General features: G+C 51.1%; 3 protein-coding genes across 12 annotated transcripts in view; all 3 read right to left on the reverse strand.

Annotated features, from left to right (window-relative positions):
• ITGA2B (integrin subunit alpha 2b) overlaps positions 1-2,998 on the reverse strand; it is a 63,435-nt gene extending 60,437 nt beyond the window's left edge. Inside the window, exon 1 of one of the 2 annotated variants that reach the window (XM_048829684.2) lies at positions 2,602-2,992. In XM_048829684.2, the coding sequence (XP_048685641.2) occupies positions 2,602-2,957 (356 nt within the window). In that variant the 5' untranslated portion in view covers positions 2,958-2,992. Of the gene's footprint in view, positions 1-2,601 lie in introns of both variants that reach the window. The other variant, XM_075123551.1, reaches the window with a different exon arrangement.
• Positions 2,999-4,116: 1,118 nt separating this feature from the next.
• LOC142070163 (uncharacterized) lies at positions 4,117-20,323 on the reverse strand. The gene is made up of 4 exons (XM_075123519.1): positions 20,254-20,323; positions 13,176-13,381; positions 8,123-9,455; positions 4,117-6,276 (listed from the first exon to the last, which is right to left on the reverse strand). The coding sequence occupies exons 1-3, from the start codon at positions 20,321-20,323 to the stop codon at positions 8,547-8,549; spliced, it is 1,185 nt and encodes a 394-aa protein (XP_074979620.1). The 3' UTR covers positions 4,117-6,276; positions 8,123-8,546.
• GPATCH8 (G-patch domain containing 8) overlaps positions 17,769-24,539 on the reverse strand; it is a 77,714-nt gene continuing 70,943 nt past the window's right edge. For all 9 annotated transcript variants that reach the window (XM_048829711.2, XM_048829709.2, XM_048829713.2 and 6 more), the window contains one exon: positions 17,769-24,195. In XM_048829711.2, coding sequence (XP_048685668.2) covers positions 20,328-24,195 — 3,868 coding nt within the window. In that variant the 3' untranslated portion in view covers positions 17,769-20,327. The remainder of the gene's footprint in view (positions 24,196-24,539) is intronic.

Consider the following 24,539-nt stretch of genomic DNA (forward strand, 5'->3'; position numbering starts at 1 on the left):
GCTGGTGGGGCCAAGCCACTGGGAAGGTCACCCCTTGGATTGTCCCAGCTGCCCCGTCACCTGCTCATGGGGCAGGCGGAGCCCCAGAGCCGGGCCAGCTCCTGTCAGCTCCCAGGGGTCTCCTTGGCCCCTTGGATGACATGACCCTCCGATCTGCCCCTCGGCCCCAGGGACCCCTGACACCTCCCAGGCTGCTTGGCCACTGAGCAAACTGCCCCCGGGGTCCCTGCCCTGGGCCAGGCCCCTGCTCCGAGCCCGGTGAGCCCCACGCCTGCCGGGACCTTGTCAGCAGCGTGCGTGGTAGGAGGCAAAGGGCAGGGGGCTCAGTGTTAGACGTGCGCACACACACAACCCCCGTGTGCACACGTGCATCACACTCCATGTGTGTGCACACTTCACATGCACACCTATGCACACGTGCACACAAGCACACACAGGGGCAGCTGGGCTGCTGGCCACAGTGGTGTAGGTCTTTGGGCAGGAGAATTTCACAGCAGGAGAAACCCCTGGGGGGAAAAGGAGGCAGTCGGGGGGCTGGGGGTGGGGGGCTGGTCTGTGCGCTTGCAGTTTGCCAGCTTACTGGGGAAGGCTGGAGCATGGGGTTGGGGGGGAATAGGGAGCGTGGACATGATCCTGGGGGGCAGAGCGTGGGAGCCAGTCCAGTGTGCCGGGAAGCAGGAGGGAGGTGAGGGGAGCGATAAATTGGACTGCTTTTCCCCTTAGACCTGCTTCCCGGGGGATCTTACCGGCCAACTCCTTGAGTTTGCTAAAGTGCCCTCCTGAAATCCATTGTCTTTATTGTGCTGTTTTCCCTCCTACCAGGCTCCAAAGGGAACTAGGCTCATCGGCACCCCATAGAATCATAGAATCATAGAATCATAGAATATCAGGGTTGGAAGGGACCCCAGAAGGTCATCTAGTCCAACCCCCTGCTCGAAGCAGGACCAATTCCCAGTTAAATCATCCCAGCCAGGGCTTTGTCAAGCCTGACCTTAAAAACCTCTAAGGAAGGAGATTCCACCACCTCCCTAGGTAACGCATTCCAGTGTTTCACCACCCTCTTAGTGAAAAAGTTTTTCCTAATATCCAATCTAAACCTCCCCCACTGCAACTTGAGACCATTACTCCTTGTCCTGTCATCTGCTACCACTGAGAACAGTCTAGATCCATCCTCTTTGGAACCCCCTTTCAGGTAGTTGAAAGCAGCTATCAAATCCCCCCTCATTCTTCTCTTCTGCAGGCTAAACAATCCCAGCTCCATCAGCCTCTCCTCATAACTCATGTGTTCCAAACCCCTAATCATTTTTGTTGCCCTTCGCTGGACTCTCTCCAATTTATCCACATCCTTCTTGAAGTGTGGGGCCCAAAACTGGACACAGTACTCCAGATGAGGCCTCACCAATGTCGAATAGAGGGGAACGATCACGTCCCTCGATCTGCTCGCTATGCCCCTACTTATACATCCCAAAATGCCATTGGCCTTCTTGGCACACTGCTGACTCATATCCAGCTTCTCGTCCACTGTCACCCCTAGGTCCTTTTCCGCAGAACTGCTGCCTAGCCATTCGGTCCCTAGTCTGTAGCTGTGCATTGGGTTCTTCCGTCCTAAGTGCAGGACCCTGCACTTATCCTTATTGAACCTCATCAGATTTCTTTTGGCCCAATCCTCCAATTTGTCTAGGTCCTTCTGTATCCTATCCCTCCCCTCCAGCGTATCTACCACTCCTCCCAGTTTAGTATCGTCCGCAAATTTGCTGAGAGTGCAATCCACACCATCCTCCAGATCATTTATGAAGATATTGAACAAAACCGGCCCCAGGACCGACCCTTGGGGCACTCCACTTGATACCGGCTGCCAACTAGACATGGAGCCATTGATCACTACCCGTTGAGCCCGACAATCTAGCCAGCTTTCTACCCACCTTATAGTGCATTCATCCAGCCCATACTTCCTTAACTTGCTGACAAGAATACTGTGGGAGACCGTGTCAAAAGCTTTGCTAAAGTCAAGAAACAATACATCCACTGCTTTCCCTTCATCCACAGAACCAGTAATCTCATCATAAAAGGCGATTAGATTAGTCAGGCATGACCTTCCCTTGGTGAATCCATGCTGGCTGTTCCTGATCACTTTCCTCTCATGCAAGTGCTTCAGGATTGATTCTTTGAGGACCTGCTCCATGATTTTTCCAGGGACCCCAACTGCCTTCCGCCTTCAAACTCACCTGTGTCAGACTCGAACCCAGGACAGCCTCTACCCTGGTCGCTTCCTCCCCCTTCTGAACTAAAAACTTGTCTCCAATACAATCCACCCCACCCCACCCCAACCCCAACCCAACCCGGCCTTCACCCTGCCCCCACGCTCACGCTGCAGCCCAACCCGGCCTTCACCCCAACCCCCACCCCCACCCCCACCCAGCTTTCACCCTGTCCCCATGCTCACCCCCCATCCCAACCCATCTTTCACCCTGCTCCCACCCCCATTCTCACCCCCCACCCCAAACCCTGCTCTGCAGGTGCCCCCCTGAGCATCTCAGTTCTTGGCTCTGACAAGTGGGGCCTGCGGATGTGGCTGGGGGCATGAGCCCCCCCATCACCTACCCTCCCTTCTTGTCCTTGAAGAAGTCCACGGCGAAGCCAAAGTAGCTGTGGTCGGGCCCGGCGTAGACGGTGGGACGGTCCGAGCGCAAGTTGAAGGCTCGCGCCGGCCACAGCCCCGGGGGAGCCAGCAGCACCTGGACCCAGCACCAGAGCCACAGGGGAGGCAGCGGCAGCCCCGGTCCCTGGGCTCCAGCCATCATCCTGGTGCGTGGCATCCCTCCTCCTCTGCCTCGTGGGGATCGAACGCTCCGGGCAGGCCCCTGCAAACGGCCCGGCTGCCAGCGGGCCCTTATCAGAGGGGATGCAGCCGCTTCCGGTAGGCCTGGGGCGCTGCCCAGAGGGGCTGGGGAGAGCATCGGCCTGAGAGGAGAGCTGCACGGCCCCGGCCCTGCCAAGGCCCAGGGGGTGGAACTGGGTGGAAAGGCCCAATCGCTTAGAGAGGAGACCAATGAGGGGACGTGATACAAGTCCAGGGGACAGCAAGTGAAATTACAAGGGGGGAAATACACAACATGTCATTAGCCTGTGGAACTCCCCACCACAGGATGTGGTTGTGGCCAAGAACCTAGCACGATTCAGAAAGGGACAGGACATTTCTGTAGGAAACAGGCAAATCCAGAGCTGGCCTCATTAATGATGACGAACATTGGACAGTGGAGGTGAAACCTGGTGCAAGGTTTAAGCCAATCTCTGCCTGTCAGAGCCAGGCTGAGGCTGGGGGGGGCGATTATCACACAGCTGGCACTGCAGTGTTCCTGCCCCTTCCTCTGCAGCAGCTGTTGCTGCCCATGTCAGAGCCAGGGCACGGGGCCAGATGGACCCACAACATGGAGGTGGGAAACGGCAGCGCTGGTGTGCCGGGGGCTTTCTCACCCCTTCCTGGCCGGAACTGTCCCACTGGGCCGCCTGCCACCCTCATCTGCCCCAGGCGCGGCCTCACGCTTCCCATGGCGTCGGCACCACACGGGGCAGGTGGAGGACAGGGCTGAAGTGGCCAAAAGCCAGGAGTGATTTGGGGTTCCCAGCTTGAGGCACCCCCAAGGGCCCACGCTGGCCAAGGGGGCTGGTCAGCAGGCCTGGCTCCTTGTCTCCCTTGGGGTCACCCAGTCCCTGCTCCCCTTTCCAGGCTCCCAGCGCCCTGCAGGGTGGATGTCCGCAGTGGGCAGAAGGGGAGCTGAGGCAGAGGGTATGGCTTGCTCCAGGTCACACCTGGCTGAGCTGGGAATTGCCCCGTCAAGGTTCCCTCCCCACTCTGAACTCTGGGGTACAGATGTGGGGACTCGCATGAAAGACCCCCTAAGCTTATTTCTACCAGCTTAAGTTAAAAACTTCCCCGAGGCACAAATCCTTCCTTGTCCTTGGATGGGTACTGCTGCCACCCCCAAGTGAGTTAGACAAAGATTCAGGAGAAGGACAACTTGGAGTTCCTGTTCCCTAAAATATCCCCCCAAGCCCTTCACTCCCTTTCCTGGGGAGGCTTGAGAATAATCTACCAACCAGATAGGTAAACCAGATTCTTAAAAAACAGAACTTTATTATAAAGAAAAACAAAATAAAAGAAGCACCTCTGTAAAATCAGGATGGAAGGTAACTTTACCGGGTAATCAGATTCAAAACACAGAGGATTCCCCTCTAGGCAAAACTTTAAAGTTACAAAAAAACAGGGATAAACCTCCCTCTTAGCACAGGGAAAATTCACAAGCTAAAAACAAAAGATAATCTAATGCGCCTTGCCTTATTTACTTACTCTTTTTGCAATATTGAGACTCATTTTAGGATGATTTTAGGAGAAGGAGTTTTCTGACCTGATGCTTCTCTACTTCCCCAGGAAACACACCAAACAAAGAGCACCAACAAAGCCTCTGCCCCACCCCCGATTTGAAAGTATCTTCTTTCCCCATTGGTCCTTTTGGTCAGAGGCCAACCAGGTTATTTGAGCTTCTTAACCCCTCACAGGTAAGGAGGAATTCTAGGCTACTCTTAGCTGTATGGTTATGACACCCCCCAGATCACAGATGGTGCTGGACAGCCTGCTCCACGCTGGCTGGGATTTCTTCCTGGAGCTCTAGGAGAAAACAGAGTGAATAAGACACGTGCACCTCTGGATATACTACAGAGTATATAAAAACTAACAATATTTTCCACATTTCAAGGACGATTTTAACCAGTTGATTCTGGGAAACTTTCACGGGAGAGTGCATCAGCCACTTTGTTAGAAGCTCCTGAGATGTGCTGTGTGTTGAAATCAAAATCTCAGAGAGCTAAACTCCACCAAAGAAGTATTTTGTTATTTCCCGTGGCGGTATGAAGCCACTTCAGCACAGCATGGTCAGTTTGCAGGTGGAAACGCCGTCCCCAAATGTAAGGGCGTAGCTTTTCCAGAGCGTACCCGATGGTGTAACATTCCTTTTCGCTGATTGACCAGTGGCTTTCCCTCTCAGACAGCTTCTCGCTGAGAAACATGACAGGGCGGAATTCTTGATCCGGTCCTTCCTGCATTAAAACTGCTCCCACTCCACGCTCGGACGCATCTGTGGTTACTAGGAACGGTTTGTCAAAGTCTGGGGCCCTTAGCACAGGGTCAGACATGAGTGTCCCTTTAAACTGGTTAAAGGCCTTCTGACACTCTTCAGTCCACTGAATGGCATTTGACCGTTTCTTTTTGGTTAGGTCTGTCAGTGGGGTGGCAATTTGGCTGTATTGCGGTACAAATCGCCTGTAATAACCGGCCAAGCCTAAGAAGGATTGAACCTGTTTCTTTGACTTTGGGACAGGCCACTTTTGGATAGCATCCACTTTGGCCTGTCGGGGGTTGATAGTTCCTTGACCCACCTGGTGTCCAAGGTAAGTCACTCTGTTTAGGCCTATTTGACACTTCTTAGCCTTGACAGTTAGTCCTGCCTCTCTTATGCGCTCAAGGACTTTTTTAGATGTTCCAGGTGTTCTGCCCAGGAATCAGAAAAGATGGCCACATTGTCAAGGTAGGCGACTGCAGATTCTCACAATCCCACTAGGAGACCATCTACAAGTCTTTGGAAGGTGGCGGGTGCATTTCGCAGCCTGAAAGGGAGCACATTAAATTCATACAGCCCGACAAGGGTGATGAAGGCTGACCTTTCCTTGGCAGATTCATCCAGTGGTACCTGCCAGTACCTCTTGGTTAAGTCCAAGGTAGAGATGAACTGGGCCCATCCCAGTTTCTCTAATAGTTCATCTGTGCGTGGCATTGGATAGTTGTCTGGGCGAGTTACAGCATTTAGCTTACGGTAGTCCACGCAAAAACGTATCTCCCCATCTGGTTTGGGAACTAGAACCACTGGAGATGCCCATGCACTTCCAGAGGGGCGGATTACACCCATCTGTAGCATATCCTGGATCTCCCGTTCTATAGCAGTTTTAGCTTGAGGAGACACCCGGTAAGGTTGGACCCTAATTGGGCGAGCATTCCCTGTGTCAATGGAGTGGTATGCCCGTTCAGTCAGTCCTGGGGTGGCTGAGAACGTCGGCACGTAGCTAGTGCACAGCTCCTGGATCTGCTGTCGCTGCATACGCCCAAGGGTCATGGAGAGGTTCACCTCTTCCACACCACCAGCACTTTTCCCTTTGTAGTAGACACCTTCAGGCCACTCAGCGTCCTCTCCTCCCTGGGCTGTAAACTGACAAACCTTTAACTCTCTGGAATAAAAGGGCTTTAGAGAATTAATATGGTACACCTTAGGCTTTTGGTTGGAGGTGGGGAATGCTATGAGATCATAGAATCATAGAATATCAGGGTTGGAAGGGATCTCAGGAGGTCATCTAGTCCAACCCCCTGCTCAAAAGCAGGACCCATCCCCAATTAAATCATCCCAGCCAGGGCTTTGTCAAGCCTGACCTTCAAAACTTCTAAGGAAGGAGATTCCACCACCTCCCTAGGCAACGCATTCCAGTGTTTCACCACCCTCCTAGTGAAAAAGTTTTTCCTAATATCCAACCTAAACCTCCCCCACTGCAACTTGAGACCATTACTCCTTATAATTAACAGCTCCCAGGCGCTCCTGGACCGTGAGTGGCCCTTCCCACGACTCTTCCATTTTATGGGCCTGGAGCGCCTTTAAGACCATGACCTGGTCCCCTACTTTGAAGGAACGCTCTCTGGCATGTTTATCATACCAGGCTTTTTGCTCTTCCTGAGCATCTTTTAGGTTTTCTCTAGCAAGGGCTAAAGAGGTTCGGAGGGTGTTTTGTAGGTTGGTTACAAAGGCCAGAATGTTAGTTCCTGGAGAAGGTGTAAACCCCTCCCATTGCTGCTTCACCAACCGCACTGGCCCCTTAACCTCGTGGCCATATACAAGTTCAAATGGTGAAAACCCTAAACTGGGATGTGGTACAGTCCTGTAGGCAAAGAGCAACTGCTGCAACACTAGGTCCCAATCCTTGGAGTGCTCATTTACAAATGTATGTATCATGGCCCCCAAAGTTCCATTAAACTTCTCCACCAGGCCATTTGTTTGATGGTGGTAAGGGGTGGCAATCAAGTGGTTCACCCCATGAGCTTCCCAAAGGCTTTTCATGGTCTCTGCCAGGAAATTAGTTCCCGAATCTGTAAGGATGTCGGAGGGCCAACCTACCCTGGCAAAAACGTCTGTTAATGCCTGGCACACATGTGACGCAGCAGGGAGGGGGGAGTGTTGACCTGGGAATGTGGCAGGGGACTTTCACTGGGGATGGGAGACCTGAGAGCCTGTCACCTGAGCCAGGAGGGGGAGGGGGAGGTAACACCTCTGCCCAGGAATGTGGACAAAGGTGGCAGGAGAGAGCCTGCTGTGGGGGGGGGGGGGGGGGGGGAGTGGTGTTGGGGTCAGTTTGGGGCTGGGTGGAGGAACGCAGGGAACCCCAGGGCTGGGGTCTGAGCTCCCTGCTCCCCCAGAAGGACTTGACTGAGGGGTCCTGGTTGTACCCACAAGCTGTGTTTTAGACTGTGTTCCTATTGTCCAATAAACCTTCTGTTTTACTGGCTGGCTGAGAGTCACAGTGAATCCTAGGAAGAGGGGTGCAGGGCCCGGACTCCCCCACGCTCCGTGACAACACACTTTTATCCCTGGTGTTGCTTAGAGCTACTGCTTCTGGCCATTGGGTAGCAAAATCCATGAAAGTCAGTATATACTGCTTTCCTCTGGGTGTCTTTTTCGGGAAAGGACCCAGAATATCCACAGCTACTCACTGAAATGGAACCTCAATGATGGGGAGTGGCTGGAGAGAGGCTTTGACCTGGTCTTGGGGTTTTCCCACTCTTTGGCACACCTCACAAGACCGGACATAGGTAGAAACGTCCTTGCCCATTCCCTCCCAGTGGAACGACCTCCCCAAATGGTCTTTGGTCCTGTTCACCCCAGCATGGCCACTAGGATGAGCGTGGGCTAAGCTCAGGAGCTTTACCCGGTACTTAGTTGGAACTACCAACTGTCTCTGCAGATGCCAGTCTTCCTGGTGTCCACCAGAGAGAGTTTCCTTGTATAAAAGTCCTCTTTCTACAACAAACCTGGATCGATTAGAAGAGCTGAGCGGCGGTGGGTTGTTCTGTGCCGTTGTCCAAGCTCCCTGGAGGCTTTCATCTGCTTCCTGTACAGCCTGGAACTGTTCCCTTGATGCTGGAGACATCAGTTCCTCACTGGATGGTGGACTTGGGCTTGGTCCCTCGGGAAGCGATGCAGGGGATGGGGCTGTTTCCGTGGACTACGAACCGCTCTCCATGGGGGCACTATGGGGTATTTCAGGCTCTGGCTGAGCCTCTTGTGTAGGGTTATCTGCTGCTGCCAGGGCGGGCTCGGTGGGGCCCTCCGGCGTTGGAGCTGTAGACGGGGTTGCAAGTGCTGGACTCAGGGCTGGAAATGGCTCTGGTGCTCGTTGCTTCGTCAGTTCCAGTTCTGGGACTGGCTTTGGCTGGGTCTCTGGGACTGGATCCACTATGGCCATTGCTGTCGTTGGCAGGGGATCCAGTTCCACCCCCTCCATTTGGGTCTCTGGTAACACAGATGGGGCCCTCGTAGGAGGCTCAGGAACAGAGATAGGTGTGGAAACTCGCTTAGCCCGTCTGTGGTGACCATTCTCAGTCTCTGGGCTAGCTTCACATGGTTGGCCAAGTCTTCCCCCAGCAGCCTGGGAATGGGATAATCATCATAGACTGCAAAAGTCCACATTCCTGACCAGCCCCTGTACTGGACAGGCAACTCGGCTGTAGGCAAGTCAAAAGAGTTTGACTTGAAGGGTTGAATCGTCACTTGGGCCTCTGGGTTGACGAATGTGGGGTCCACTATGGATTGGTGGATAGCTGACACTGTGCTCCAGTGTCCCGCCACCCGGTGACCTTCTTCCCGCCCACACTCACAGTTTCCCTTCACTCTGAGGGAACCTGGGAGGCATCTGGTCCTGAGGGCCTTGGGGTGTGACGCTGGTGCAATGAGCTGTAATCTGTTGGGGTTCTTGGGGCAGTTGGCCTTCGCACGCCGCAGCTCGTTACATTTAAAACATCGCCCAGCTGACGGGTCACTGGGGTGAGGTGGGCGGCTGGAGAACGGTGTGGGGGGACGACCAGGTGTCTGGGTTTTTCCTTGGGGTGTAGGTGGGGCCGCGGGCTGCCCCCGGTGGTAGGGTGTTGCCTCACGTTGCCCCTTCTGATAGCTGCTCCAACTGCTACTAGCTTTCTTCTTCTCCACCACCTCCACCCATTTGGCTCCAATCTCCCCCGCCTCGATTACCGGTTTGGGCTTCCCATCTAGGATGGGATGATTGAGTTGGGGATTGGTCCTGCTTCGAGTTGGACTCAATGACCTCCTAAGGTCCCTTCCAACCCGGAGATTGTAGGATTCTGTGATCTATGTACCTTTCTATTTCCTCAGGAACACCCTCTGAGAACTGCTCCATTTGCATTAGGAGAGACAGATCTTCCAGAGATTTAACGCTGGCTCCTCATATCCAGGCATCCCAATGTTTCACAATGTGGTCGGCGTGTTGGGAAAATGCCACGTCCGGTTTCCACTTTAGGGCTCTGAACCGCCGACGGGCCTGCTTGGGGGTTAGCCCCATTCTGATTCCGGCCTGTGTTTTAAAAAGTTCATAACTCTTCCTGTGTTCCTTCGGCATTTCAGCCGCCACCTCGGCTGAGGGTCCACTGAGCCGCGGCCTCAGCTCCACCATGGACTGGTCTGCAGAGATGCCGTACCCAAGGCAAGCCCGTTCGAAGTTTTCTACGAAGGCCTCAGTGTCGTCGCCTGCCTTGTAGGTGGGGAACTTCCTGGGATGGGAAGTGGTACCTGGAAAAGGAGTGCTCAGGTTGTCTGGTATATTTTGCTTAGCCTTTGCCTTCTCCATCTCCAGTTCATGGTTCCTCTCTCCTTCCCTCAGCTTCAAATTGAGTTAATTCTATTTTTTTCTGGATGTCACTTTCTGTCATCCTAGCCTTTCTGCACTTAGCCTAGCTTAACCCGAGAGCTAGAAAGAAAAGAAAACACAGCTTGTGAATTCCCTTGCGGGATTTAACTACTCTGCCCTGAGGCAGGGGGTAAAAACTCCAGCTGCTCTCAGCTAAAAGAAAAAAAAATGTCCCTTAAAAAAAAACAACCCCCAAACCTCCCTGCTTTCCAAGCAGCCAAAGGAAAAGAAAAAAAAAGTCCTTTTAATATCCTGAGGTTTGAGCTTCTGGTTCAAAATGATCCCACCGCTCTGCCACCCTGTCAGGGTTCCCTCCCCACTCTGAACTCTAGGGTACAGATGCTGTATGGTTAGGAACCCCCTTTGCCCAAGCCGGGCCAGCTGCCCTAGCCCTGGCCGTTCCCCAGAACGCAGCCGTGCATGGGGCGACAGTGGCAAGGAAAGTAGCACCAGAAGGCCAGCGAGGGGTGGCCTGGGGACCCTTCTTCAGACCAGCAGGGGCCTGGCTCCAGGACCAGGCAAGACTGCCAGGGTGGGTCAGGGCGCAGCGGTGCCCTGGGATTCCCACTCAGAGCAGGTGTTTGCACGGCGGAAGTCACACGAGAGCGTTGTTCCTGCTGCTAGAATCCCAGTGGGCCCCGGAGCAGCGTTGTAGGGCAGCTGCAAGCCAAGGACTCTCCCTGTCCCCCGCACTGCGCTCACGGAAGATCCGTTTTCAGAGGAGCAGCCGTGTTAGTCTGTATTCGCAAAAAGAAAAGGAGGACTCGTGGCACCTTAGAGACTAACCAATTTATTTGAGCATGAGCTTTCGTGAGCTACAGCTCACTTCATCGGATGCATACCGTGGAAAGTGTAGAAGATCTTTTTATACACACAAAGCATGAAAAAATACGTCCTCCCACCCCACTCTCCTGCTGGTATTACCTGGAGAACGGTGTGGGGGGACGATCAGGTGTCTGGGTTTTTCCTTGGGGGGTAGGTGGGGCCGCAGGCTGCCCCCAGTGGTAGGGTGTATTACCAGCAGGAGAGTGGGTTGGGGGGAGGTATTTTTTCATGCTTTGTGTGTATAAAAAGATCTTCTACACCTTCCACGGTATGCATCCGATGAAGTGAGCTGTAGCTCACAAAAGCTTATGCTCAAATAAATTGGTTAGTCTCTAAGGTGCCACAAGTCCTCCTGTTCTTTTTACAGAAGATCCTGCAGCACCTCATGCAGGGTGAATGGTGCAGCTGGGGCTGGGCTGAGCTCGGGCTGCCAGGTTCTCCTTCCCCTCCTAGCCCAAAGCCCGGCTCTCTTACTGCACCCGGGGTGGCTGAGCCTGGCGGGGTTGTGTCTGGTGAGTGGTGTGGGGCTGTCCCGGGGTGGGAGTCTGTGGTGTGGGGCTATGTGTCAGGGTGAATGCTCTCACACAGGGGTGGCTGGGTCTCAGGGCAACAGTTTGTTTGCGGGTAGGGCTGTGTCAGCTCAGGGGGTGGGTGTCTGTGGTGCTCTCACACTGCAACCCCAGAGATGGCTACATTTCAGGGGGTGGCTGAAACTCTCCACAGGTGACGGGGCTACCGGGCAACTTGGGGATTTCAGGCCGCCCGGGTGAGCCCAGAGGAGGGATTACGGGGAAGGTTCGCCATGGAGCAGACTCCCAATCCCACGGAAGCTGCACGAAGAATTCTCCATCCAAGGCAGGGGAGGCGATTGCTCTCGGGCCTGTAAGACCCAGTGGGGCCTGACAGTTCCCTCTACAGCACCCGGTCTCCTGTGCCAGGCTGGGTTAAATATAACCCTGGCCTGGCCTGGCCTGTCTTCCTGCCCCCGGCCTCCGTGGCTGTGAGATAAAGCAGCACGGTTTGCCTATCGCGCCACTCCAGCCGACTTCTACCCGGGCAAAGGGGAACCTCCGCGCAGGAGGGCCAAGGGAGCTTCCGGCCCAGCAGCGGCTGGAGGAGTTGCTTTTATTTTTAAACAGGTCTCCGCCCTCTCCCCATACCGTGCACTTAGCCCTTGTCCAGCTGCAATGCGCTGAGCAACCAGGCCCCATGGGCAGGACACCAGGCCTGGCGACAGGAGACCTGGGCTCTATTGGCAGGTCTGCCACTGACCTGCTGGCTGACCGTGGGCAAGTCCCTTCATCTCTCTAAGCCCTTCTTTCCCCTCCCACCTTCTGTCTTATCTATAGAGACTGTGAGCTCGAGAGTGCGTGGGGGGGAGATGCAGACCCAGCGCAGTGTGGCCCTGATCACACTGGGGTCCTCTCCTGCTAGGCACTAGTGTAGTAATACGATGTTTGTGCCGGGGGAAACTAAGGCACAGAGCAGGGCCATGACTTGCCCTAGATCATGCAGCAGGCCCGTGGCAGAGCCAGGAACAGACCCCAGGAGTGCTGATTGCTAGACACCCGCTCTAACGGGTGGCCACGCTACAGGACTGCTTCCTTGGGCGTGGCTGACTGCAGGGCACGGCTGGCACCCAGCACTCAGACACGAAATGGACAGCGATTAGGACCAGCCTACCCCAGCGCAACTGAGGGTGGACCTGGGGATCAGGAGACCTGGGCTGTGCGCCTGGCTGGGTGACTTGGCAAGTCACTGCCCCTCTCCGTCCCTAGGGCAAGGTGTGGGGCACAGGGGGACCCTAGGAACCGCTGTAATCCACGATAACCAACCAACAGGCTGGGCTGGGGGTGATGAGCGCGGGAACAAGCCATGGGTGCTGAGGGTGCCCCACTCACACCGTGCAATGAGCTGCAGAGCCATCCTGCTGCCCCCCTTCCCCCGAGCTCGCCTGCACTGGCCCCAGCAGAGCAACTCCCCGGGGCTGGGGGGGGGGGGGGGGGGCACCACCCAGGTCCAGTCTAGCCTGTGGCAGTGCGGGACCCCTCCCATGTTTGCCAGGGCCCAGGGGTGGCATGGTGGGCCATGGGGGGCCAGCGCTGGGAAATGCTGGCTTCCCTTCCAGCCTAGTACACGCACAGACTAAGCCAGGAGACAGCAGGTGGGCACAGCCCCCTAGGGCAGCCTGGTCAGCGGGCTAAGCATCAGCCCTAGCAAGCTGGCTGCCTGACCCTGGGCCAGCCATAGGCATCCCAGCACAGGGGGGGGGGGGGCTAGGGCGGCCTTAGGACACTGGGTGTGATGGGGAGCACCACACACAGACAGAGGGGCAGTACAGGTGAGGGCAGGATGCTGCTTGTTGGGAAACGTGGCAAATGGGCATTTGCCACTAGCGGGGCAGGAGCAGGGGCTGAGGGCAGGGCTAGGACCAGAAACGCCTTGAGAATGAGGCTGCCATTTGGGCTTGATGGGATGGCGCGGGGGGAGCCCGTGAGCACCTGGCCGCGGCCCTCAGGCCCAGGGCTGATGCAGAGGCCGCAGGCTGGAGTCAGGACAGACAACGGAGGTGCAGTCAGATGCCTCCCTCTTCCCCGCTGCCAAAAGAAGAGGGGCCTGGCTCACACAGCTGGCCCCGCTCTATGCTCAGCCAGACACTAGCATGTGTTTTGCATTAGCACATGACAGAGAGAAAACAACAGGACACAAGCTGGGCATTAAAAGGGGAATTTGAGCATCACAGTCCAGGCACAGACTAAGGCAGTGGGGAAGGCTAGTGCCAGTCTCCATCATGCAACCTACAAGCACGTCATAGAAAACAAACAAGGGGATTGGTTTTATTTCTGGGGGCGGGGGGGGAGAGGAGGAACGGGACTTTGGCTGCAAACTCCCCCAGGATTCGCCACTCGTAGCAGGGCAGTGGCAGGAACTCTGTGTTAATAATAGCAGGTGAGAACTAGGTCATGCTCCTTTAGCAGCTGGCAGCCTGAGTTGCACCAGGGAGAGGTCAGTTCCTGCCCACGGAGTCGGCTTTGGCTGCCTGCAGAAGCAGCCAGTGCGTAAAATGCCACCCACACGCACATGTACAGGGTCCTGCGTACAGTGGACCAGAGCGGCAGGGAGAAGGGGATGCACATGAAGAATGTGCACAAGGAAGATACAGCCCAGGTAGTATTTGATTGTGACGTACTGGCACCGTGGGAAGGTTGCAGGAAGCGAAGAGGAGATGGGTGAGAAAGCTGTGGAGAAACAAGTTCTCTTGGATGGTTTTGTTGGTGTGGCCGTGAAATCAGAGCAGTGTGCTGAATCCCAGCTGGAGTCCCTCACCAATACCCCCTGGAGAACAGCTTTTAAATGAGAAGATGCACACTTAGATACACAAGATAGAGACTAGCAGCAACCGTGAGAAAGGCTGCGGGCCACCCTAACACTGCAGGGCCTGACCGGGACAGAGCACTTCTCAGCCACAAACCACAACCGAGAAAAGTGGAAGGGATGGCTCTGCTCACAGCGAGAAACAGCAGCCATGAGGGATGGGTGGGGGAACTGACAGTCCTAGGGCAGGAAAATAGGTGCTTTAAGTAGTACCTGGTTGTGGGTGGCCGCAACACTCCCCACCCGTGCTGCTACCTGGAAGGAAGCTACAGTCTCTCTTCGGTGTTCATTTCCAACCATTTCTCCTGGACTTCTTGCACGTTGCTCCTTTCACGGCAATGAGCAACTATTCATCCCCAAGGGCCGTAAACTCTGTAGGACAGCCGGCAAGCATGGTCTAGAGCAGAGGTTTTCAACCATTTTCATTTGTGGACCCCTAAACATTTTTGACTGGAAGCATGGACCCCTTTAGACATCTTAGTCTGTGGATCCCCAGGGCCCAGAGGTTAAAAAACACTGGTCTAGAGACTCTAGAAATTCCCTGAAAGAATGGGCAGATAAAGCCTGAGATAAGCAATGGACCTTGGAAACTGTGCCCTCCGATTTGAGGAAGACGAGAGGAACTATTGCTAACAGCCAAGATGATCTGGAAATCATGGCCTTGCAGGTGCCATGCAGCCGTGCCACTCCCAAACCACCCTTGTGGACTAGATAAAGGAAATCACACTTGTTTGCACCCTCTTCCATCCCACCCCCTCTGGATCTGGCACCTGCTGGAGCTTAATTACACTACGAGTCTGTGGGAGGTAATGATTGCAAGTGTGAACATGTTGCAAGAGACCTCTCCCCTACAGACAGACCGCTTGCATGGTCACTTGCTCATCAAGATGGAAATCCCTGGTCATCAATTGAATGCACTCAGGGGGATAGCTCAATAGTTTGAGCGTTGGCCTGCTAAACCCAGGGTTGTGAGTTCAATCCTTGAGGGGGCCATTTAGGGATCTGGGGCAAAAAAAATAAAAAAATAAAAAAAAATTGGGGATTGTGCCTGCTTTGAGCAGGGGGGTGGACTAGATGATCTCCTGAGGTCCCTTCCAACTCTGATATTCTAGGATTCTATGCGGGGAAGGACCCTTCCCAAACGGTTTGAAAGGTTGCCCTCTGCACACTAGGCACAAAGATGATGTGAAAGGCCAGGGTTGTGTAGGATCATGGTAAATTTCTACTGAAACTGGGGTTGTGATAAAGGTCTGGAACTGCAGGACTCCCCTCACCCAGAAATAATGACAGGTTTCAGAGTAACAGCCGTGTTAGTCTGTATTCGCAAAAAGAAAAGCTCAAATAAGCTTATGCTCAAATAAATTGGTTAGTCTCTAAGGTGCCACAAGTACTCCTTTTCTTCTCACCCAGAAAGTGTGTTGCGGAGTAAGGCCAAGCCAGTGTGCCTCATTCCTTGTCCAGCTGCTGAAGACATCAGCCATAGCCGCCCATGTTCTAGAGTGGGGGAAGGACTGAACATGCTCCTCTTGAAGCCTGATCCGGATTAGACATTTTGGATACACTAGGCCATCGCCAACTTCCCAGTATAGCAGGAATTAAAAACCAAGTACATTTCTCCAAACAAGCAACCCATTAGAGGAATTTCCACCTTTCTAAACTGCATTTAGCCACATTAAAAATTTGGCATCTGATCTCCATGCTCTCATCTGAGTCCAACGAGTCTGGGCACTGAACTAACGCAGAGAGCCTGAAGACAACTTGCACAGCACAAAGCAGTGACCTGTGGCTGATTCTCCCTTCCCAGAGGGAAGGGAATTGGTCCTGCTTCGAGCAGGGGGTTGGACTAGATGACCTTCTGGGGTCCCTTCCAACCCTGATATTCTATGATTCAGAGGAGGGAACCTAGGACTTTCATTTGCAGCCTCTGCTTCCTAATCTAAGCTTTGCCTGCCACCTCATGGCAGCTGGCTCAAGCCTTCCACAAGCTTCCAGCACCTAATGGCTGTAATTTAGAGCCAGCGCAGCCTGGTGGAGGATGTGACCGTGAGGGGCATTTTCAAAAGATCCAGTTCTCTCCTTGAAGCCTAATGTACTAAGAAATGGGTGCTGCTGAAGGCCTAAAGAAAGCAACGTCTTTGATTAAGGAATGATCAGTTTGGGCTTTTTATCCTCCACCTCCCCATCTCTACAGACCAGACACAAACGCATTGCTGGCAAGGCAGGGAAAGGATGGCTGTGTTACACTCTGGGAAAAGATTAGAGCAGCTGGAGTTGGGAAAGCAGCAGCTAAAACTCTGGAGGCAAGGCTCAGACCAGCATATTGGAGACTACAGCTGAGATATTTCTGCATGTGTAATTTATACATAAATGTGGCCTGTTAAGAGCCCCAGATGCCAGGAGGCCAGAGACCACGTTTACAAACACGGGAGGAAACGCTTGTGCTCACTTAACAGCGAGCACTAGAAGACAGGTCTTTACATGACCCAGCCGTTCTTAGTAGCAATGGTCTCAGTACTGCTCTGTTGCCATGAACCTTTAAAACAGCTGAAATCCAGAAGACTGAGAATGCAAAAAGACAACCCAAATTCCACCCCCAACGTCTCCGTTTCCATCTCTTGAGATGCCAGCGCACTGCTTACCCACTCATCTACAGAGTCTGGGCCTCAAAACCTGAAATTCTCATGAAATGTAACAGGAAAACCCCAAACTTTTAGCTCTTTATAAAACAAAAGAGCCAGAAAGGACAGCACCCCCCGTTTCTTTTGTACGTCACCTTTAACCAAACCAAGTGTGGATTAAGGTTGAGAGCACAATCCAAGCTAAGCAGATTCCTGTTTAATGAGTCAGGCTTGCAAAAGCCTGGCAAGACAGGCAAAGCAGCCAGCCACGAGATGGAGAAAGGGGCCTGAGATTTCCCAGATTACACAGATAAAAGCCAAAATAATATAAGGACAATCAAACAGAGCTAAGAAGCTTGGAGGGCTGAGATGAAGTGTGCTAAGGTGTAGAGTCATTCCATCTCTAAACTGCTAGTTCCAATCGCACCCAAGTCCTTGGTAAGGGAAAACTGTTCTAGTTTCATGGGGGTTAGATCAGAAACTCACTGCACATATGTCACTAACTCCAGTTCCTAAAACCAGCACAGGAAATGGCAAGATCTTTTGACAATTTCAGAGTCACAGAGACCAAACTCTGCTTTCTGCTTCAGAGCTGGTTTCTCCATGACAGGGTTGCCACAGCCTGATGGAATCTTGCTGTACCTGTCCTGTTGATTGAGGAAATCAGATTTCAGAACACCTTGACGGTCCTCTGTCACCAGTACCTGAGGTGGTCAGAAAACTCAAGTGTATCTGGCTGAAACTTTATTTTGACTAAAGTTTCCAATTAACTAAAAATCTACAAAACTTAAAAAAAAAAAATGTCCTTGTTGGAAGAGTCAATTCTGCTTGGCCTGAGAGGATCTTTCCTTTAGGAAAACAATGAATGTGCTATGCCACTACTAAGATTAACCACCAGTTGCAAGAGCTTGTCTTGTGTTTTTGGGAAGAACTACACCATTTTTCCACAAATCATTGGTTTATTAGAAAGTTTCTTTTCCCTCATTTCACAACATACAGACACACACACGTGTGTGTGTGTGTGTGTGTGTCAAAGTTAAATACAGTATGTTTATGCTGGTTAGGTTAATTTTTAGCACTATTCTGGAAGTCAACCCTCTCCCCCCACTGCAGTGCCGGGTGCCAGAACACACACACTGAATCTCAAAGCTCATGAAGCTCCGCACTGAAACATTAATTCCGTCCATATCTTAAATATTTACAATAAATTGAGTCCCTTTATTCTAACAGGTGATTTTTTTCAGTGCTATTTGTTCAAAATGCAAATTTCTCTATTTTAAATAGCGAGGAATCTCAGGGCTTCAAACCCTTCGAATTTTCACCCCAGATTTCTCAGTTGTACAGTGTTCAGGGGGTGTGGAGAGGAAAGGGAAGAACAGGAACGCTAGTTATGCTTGTAGCCATGCCCATTGCTTCATCTCAGAGCAGGCCTGTCTTGGCCTGGGTCTGACAGCACAGAGCATGGAATCTGGCCATGTTTCCAATCTAGACCACAAGGGAGTTACTGTAAACTGTGCAGGGCTCCATACTCTCACACGTTTGAAAAATGCACTAAACCAGAGACTGGACTTTAACTCCTCCAAACCAAGCAGGAGAGGAGCTCCTGTTTTAGGGCTGATGCAATGGGAACAGCTATTCAGTGGAGGGACAGAACTTCCAGAGTTAGTATTCTCTAAAGTTATGGGGCTGATATGTGAACAAATCCCTTCAGAAAAATGTCACCGGTGGAAGGAGTCTGAATTAATTAGTGATCAGCCAAAAAACCTCGCTCTCAAAATAAAAAGGCACATTTTAAAGCCAACAGTTCTTTTATCATTGGAATAGTGGACTTGTGCCTGACGAGTAGCTAGGGTGACATCTGCAAGTCAGTGGTTCAAACCCAGGAATAAACATGGGCATTTTGTTCTGTATGGGACTTAACCCAATTTCCTGACCCTCCTGAATCTGCCATCAGGGTCAGGTTCCTATGAAGCTGGCAGCTTAGCTCCAGACCACAAGCATGCAATATATGCCTATGTTGCTTCCATCTGTACAGCATTTTACAAATCCAGCAGTCGTGACCTTCCAACGTGATACAATTCATTAGCTGTTAGAGTCATCAGTGTCTTCAATGCACCGCATTTATTCCAAATCTCACATTTTTCTTCTGCAAAATGCTAAATGAAGATTTTTTTTTTACATTTTATAGTACATAAAAACTCCAAAAATACATGAGCTTGATAAAATATACATGCTTAGTCATTTTATATCTAGCTGAAACGATTAGTTTAACCTTTACAAGTGTTTTATTTCAACTACAGCAAACATATTTACACAAAAGCCACCAGAACAAGTACCACTAAAAGAACGGGCTGTAAAAAATATCATTGCAGTATACTACAAGTGTGTAACCTTTCTTATATGAGCTACAAAAAGCAGCATTTTTACGTTTACAGAGTTCAGTGCAAGTCTTTACATTTAAAAAAATCCTATAAATTAATAAACAAACATCAATATTACAGAGGAAAGAATACACTTTACATATTCTGGTTAATTTCTCCAGATTGTTATTGGGTTCCAGTCCTCCGTATTGCTTCAACTCAGGAAGGGATTTTCTTTTCATTCTCAAATGCCTCCTTTTTACAACACTTCGGGAGATCGGAGTATGAAAGATCTCTCTCAATAGTACAGTGGTCAAAGCCTAGACCAAAGTCACAAGCCAGCAATCTAAGAACACCTCTCTGTTTCACACAAAAGGCTTCACCACACAATCCTCACCTGGGAGCAGAATGTTAACGCATGATGGAGAAGTGCCCAAGCTTTGAACACAGTTAGCTCTTTTGTTCAGTAAAGCTTTAAAATTAAATCTTATTTCCACCTTCACTGCTTACGTCAGACAGTGGGGTATGTGACATCAGGTACCAAAAACTCTTCTGCAATGTCTGCTAACTGGTCACTGCCCCAGCAAAACCAAGAGTGGCTATGCCCTTCCAGCAAAGTCCCCTTGGCGGGACACAGCTGTCAGTTATTATATGTTTTATGCATGCAGCATCACTGATTACAACCAGGATTCAATCATGTAGACCATTTTAATTAGATGACCTCATTACAAGGATTTGAGAGAGAGAGAGAGAGCCATTAGCCAGAGTATGAAACACTGTGTAATGTACAAGAGAGCAGAAGGAAGATGAATAAAGACGTAAGAATACAGGAAAAAAAGCGCTTCACAACGCATCTTGTCTGTCTGAATTTGAGATGATTCATCTGGGCCATGATGGTGCTACATGAATATGTTCTCTCAGATGGGGAAACGTGAGAAAATCCCTAATAGTAAACAAATGCACACAACACGCACAAAACAGAACCGCTGCACCATCTCTATGGCCTTCAAGCCAGACCCCACTTCCATGGCTGTTAGGAGTGAAAGGAAATTCTCAGGCCTCACCTGTCTGCTGGATCACCGTCACCCGACTTTTCGAAACGTGCACGTCTCCGCTCCGAGGCGGAGTTACCATCTCTTCAGGTGCCATGGCTGGGAGGGTGCTGCAAGTCCTGACCTGAGAAAATGGGGTGGAGCAAGGGATGCAGATGTAAAGCTGTAGCAGCTGCAGCAGCAGCAGGTCGAGGGGCAAGAAGCGTGGGATAAAGAGCAGCATGGTGAACAGGGTGAAAGGTAAAGGGACCTGGATGGAGAGCAGACGCAGGAATGATATGTATGGGATGGCTGGCTAGAAATGTAGCAGGGTGCCCTGGAAGAATAGAGTGGGTTAAATGGGACAATGAAATGGGTGTCAAGTGGGGCTGGGGTATATGATGAACCTGAGCAAGAGGCTGGGGGTGAGGGTGGGGGTGAATTCCGATGGCTGCAGCAGCCGCAGCGGCATGATGCTGCAGAATGGCATGCTGCACAGTGGTGATGGATGTTGCAGCTGCTGGCTGCTGAATGTGGATAGGTTGCAGAGCAGGTGCTGCTGGGGCCAGCGCTGCTGAAGCAGGAAAGGTTTTGACTTGCTTTGCTAAAAGCTGTTGCTGAATGTGCTGCTGAGCTGCTTGCTGAAGCTTACTGTACTTCTCCATTTCTTCAGGCGTGAAAGTGATTGGTTGGCTCTCAAGTGGTGCCAGGGAGGAATCTTCTGCTCCTTCTGGCTCTCCGTCAATGCTTGGCTCCCCACTCTGAGTCACGTAACCAGGAAAGTGTTCAACATCTGGAACTAAAGGCATCATGCTGGTTTCTACAGGGACAGGTGGGTTCCTACTCTCCACGGGTTCTAATACATCACCATCATTGGGATCAGAGAGATAGCTGTGCGGCATAACGAGCTCTCCAGAACTGTAGCATTCGGGAAGTGCCTGCGGTTCAAGAGGAATTGGTGGTGTTTCCACAGCAGGTTCAGCAGGTTTCTGTTCTTCCAGGGGTTTGTCCTGCAGCAACACCACCACCTCCTCCTCCAGCAGAGGCTGGCCTGCCAACTGACTCTCCCCGCTACCCTGGGGAACTTCCTCAGCCTCCGACAGCTCCTGTTCCTCACCCCTCTCTACTCCCAACTCTTCATACCTCTTGGCATTTGGTTTTCGGATCGTAGGGAGCTTCCCAATTAAAGGGAGAACTGGTTTGTTGCCTAATGAGGGAGGAAGCTTAGGGCCAAAGTACCCCTGTGGAGGATCTTTAAGTTTTATCCCAACCTTGTTTGCCCCTGTTAGCATTTCATCATTAGCACTGGGCTTCTTTTCAAATTTCCTGGACTGAATCTTTTCTAGTAGCAGTTTTGCTGTGACTGAATTCTTTTCTTCTGGACCACAGTCACTTTCAGGAGCTTTCCCCAAGCCAGAGCTACAGCTATTTTGGGGGAGAGAGCTAGTTCCCTTTGTTTCATCTCCTCTGCTCTCTTTTTTCAAAGCCCCTTCACTTCGGCCTGCCCTGAAATAGTGCGGAGACTGCGAGCGATATATTTTGGATCTGATGAAGTCTCTTCGCCCAGATCTCCTGTCTTCAGGGCTCTCATGATCCCGAGAGCCCTTTCTCGAAAGAGATCTCTCTGAATGGCTTCTTGTGCTCCGGCTGCGATCTCTGCTGTAGCTCCGGCTTCGTTTCCAACTGCGGCCAGTTATGCTCCGACTTCTCCTCTTGCTTCGACTGCGGCTGCAACTGCTGCTCCGTGTTCTACCCCGACTTCTTGTTCTCGACCTTCCCCTAGTGTGGGTTCGGCTCCTGCTCCGACTTCTAGACCTGCTTCTACTTAGACTGTAGTCATCTTCTGAGGAGGAGTACTTGTGCCTTTTTGATCTGCGTTTTGAGCTGTTGTAGTCAGAATCCTCTGAGTCATGAGACCTCTTTGAATGACACCTTGATCTGTCACTGTAGTCACTATAGCTATCATCTGAATAACTTCTCCTGCGACTATACCTACTGTGGTCTGAAGAGCCATCAGAACTCGTTGAGTATGATCTTCGAGAGGACCTGCGAGAAGAATGTCTTCGCCCTGATCTGGAACGGCTTCTGGAGTGGTCGCTACCAGAGTCATAATCATCACTGTACTGTGACACTGATTTCTGTCGGAAGTCTTTTCGGTGAGAGCCTTCATCACTGTCATAGTCCCCACTACTCTGTCGGCTCCTACAGCTGGACCTGCCAAGAGAAGGAGCAGAACACCGCCTCTTTGAGGCAGAAGATGATTGCTGCAGGTCAGTCTTGTGTTTTTTGCTGCTGTGCTCTTGGGAAGAGTTACCACTGTCCTCTTTTTTGCCACTAGTACCCTCTTCGGCAGAGAGTGGTTTCCGCTGAGGGTCCTGAAAGCAGTGCTTTCTCTTCTGCAGATGGCCCCCCTCGTCGGGCATGTCAGGTTTCAGCACCCGCTCAGATTCAGAAGGAAGAGACGATTTGCTTTTTTTGTGTTTGTGTTTTTTCCGTTTCTTGGGTTTCTCCTCCCTCATGTCAGTTTTTCGGCTTTTCTCTTCAGCTTCTTCCTTGTGTTTACGTTTGTGCTTGCTGGACTTTTTGTGCTTCTTTTTCTTTTTATGTTTGTGGGATTTCCCAGCCTTGTCTTTTTTATTGGTTAGAGTTTTACTACTGACATCTGTTTCTTCCAGTTTGCTAATGCTTGCCAAGCTGGACTCCTGCTTGCTCTGGGTACCACAGACAGAGACCAGTTTATTTTCTGGTTTTGCAGCGGAACTGTTAGCTGTGCTTCCTCTTTCCTTACTTTTGCTTATGTCACTAAATTCTGTGGACTGTATATTTTCCTTAGAAAGACCTAATGTGTCTTTCGGTTTTTCTGCTCCTTTTGCTTTAGCATCTTTGTTGCGTGACAGCTTAAAATCAAAATACAAGGGATTACAACTGTATGAAACAGATGGCTCTGCCCTGGTGAATATCAGAAGTTCTGAAGGCCACTGCAAAGTAGTGCTTTCATCTTTACTCAAAACTGGGAAAAAGGGTCCCATTGGATGCTTCGGTCCCTCGGTGACTTCTTTACGACCAGGGACAGGCTGAATGGCTTCTTTAGTAGTGTCTTGTTCTGGGGGATTGCTTTCTGTAGACTGCTTGCTTTCTTGTACATTTGCATTTTCTGGAATTTCTTTTGCTTCTGTTTTGCTTCTCTGATCTGTAAGTTCAGTTGTACTTGGCTCCTTCTGCTGCACAGTGCACTCAGCTGTCTTTTCTGTGTGCTTGCCAGCTTTGGGTTTTGGAGAATTACTCTTTTTACTTTCATGCACTGTTTTTTTGCTTGCATTTTCTGCTTCCATTTGCTCTGTGGACTTCATGAAAAGCAGGAACTGAAAGTTAGGTTTTACTTTACAATGGGCTGGGGGAATATAATGGTAATATTCTGGCTCTAGCGGCACTGGTCCATCTTCTCTTCTCATCTTTTTTAACTTAGATAATGTAGTGGCAAGAGATCCATTGTCTTTTTCGTGCTGGTCATCATCTTCAACTCTGTTGTCAGGACTATTTGTGGGCTCGGCCTCACCAGTCTTCTGCAAAGTCCCTTGATCAGAGGAGGCTCTCTCCTCAGTTTTTGTTCCATCTGCAGGATTAGATTCCTCCACATGGTCCTTGAAAACAGACGCTATAGACTCAAGCTTTACTGGAGCCTTCTTGGCAAATGAGAACGACACTCCTATCTTCTGCAGTGGAGTTCCCAAATTATTCTTAAGGCCAAAACTGATTGCCTGTGTTGCCTGGACTGGCATTTGGCCTGACAGAACAGTGCTGCTGACTTGTCCAGTGTTCAGAATGACCCCCCTGTCCGTGGTTATTTCTGTGGCCTGGCTAGAAGTTGTTTGCATGGAAGAACTGCTGTAAGCTGCTGAATCATTATCATCATCACCACCTTCTTCATCTACAGCCACAGTGGTCGTTTTGAACATGGGCCCACTTCCAGGAGCGCTATGGAATGTTTTAAAATAGAGGGGAAGGCTGATTAGAGAGATTCACATATGATTATAGGTGGTGTCATACCTCGATTTAAATCATCTTTCTCCTGCCAATGCTTAATTTCTAATGCCCCCAGGCCTGTTCTTAGCATAAGTAAATATATGGTAAATATATTAAAATAATGGCTTTACACCCTTTTCAGGGTCATTTTTACCCAATACTGCCCAATGTCTTGCATTCTTTAGCACTATGAAGAGCTGTGGGTTATGGCTGGTATGAAAGACAAATACAACTGTTTTGCATAGTGATTAATTTACTCATTTGAAGGTCAATGGAAAAAAGGCTGAGGCCCAAGC

The sequence above is a fragment of the Caretta caretta genome, chromosome 27, assembly GCF_965140235.1.
Source record: "Caretta caretta isolate rCarCar2 chromosome 27, rCarCar1.hap1, whole genome shotgun sequence".
NCBI classification, from domain to species: Eukaryota; Metazoa; Chordata; order Testudines; family Cheloniidae; genus Caretta; species Caretta caretta.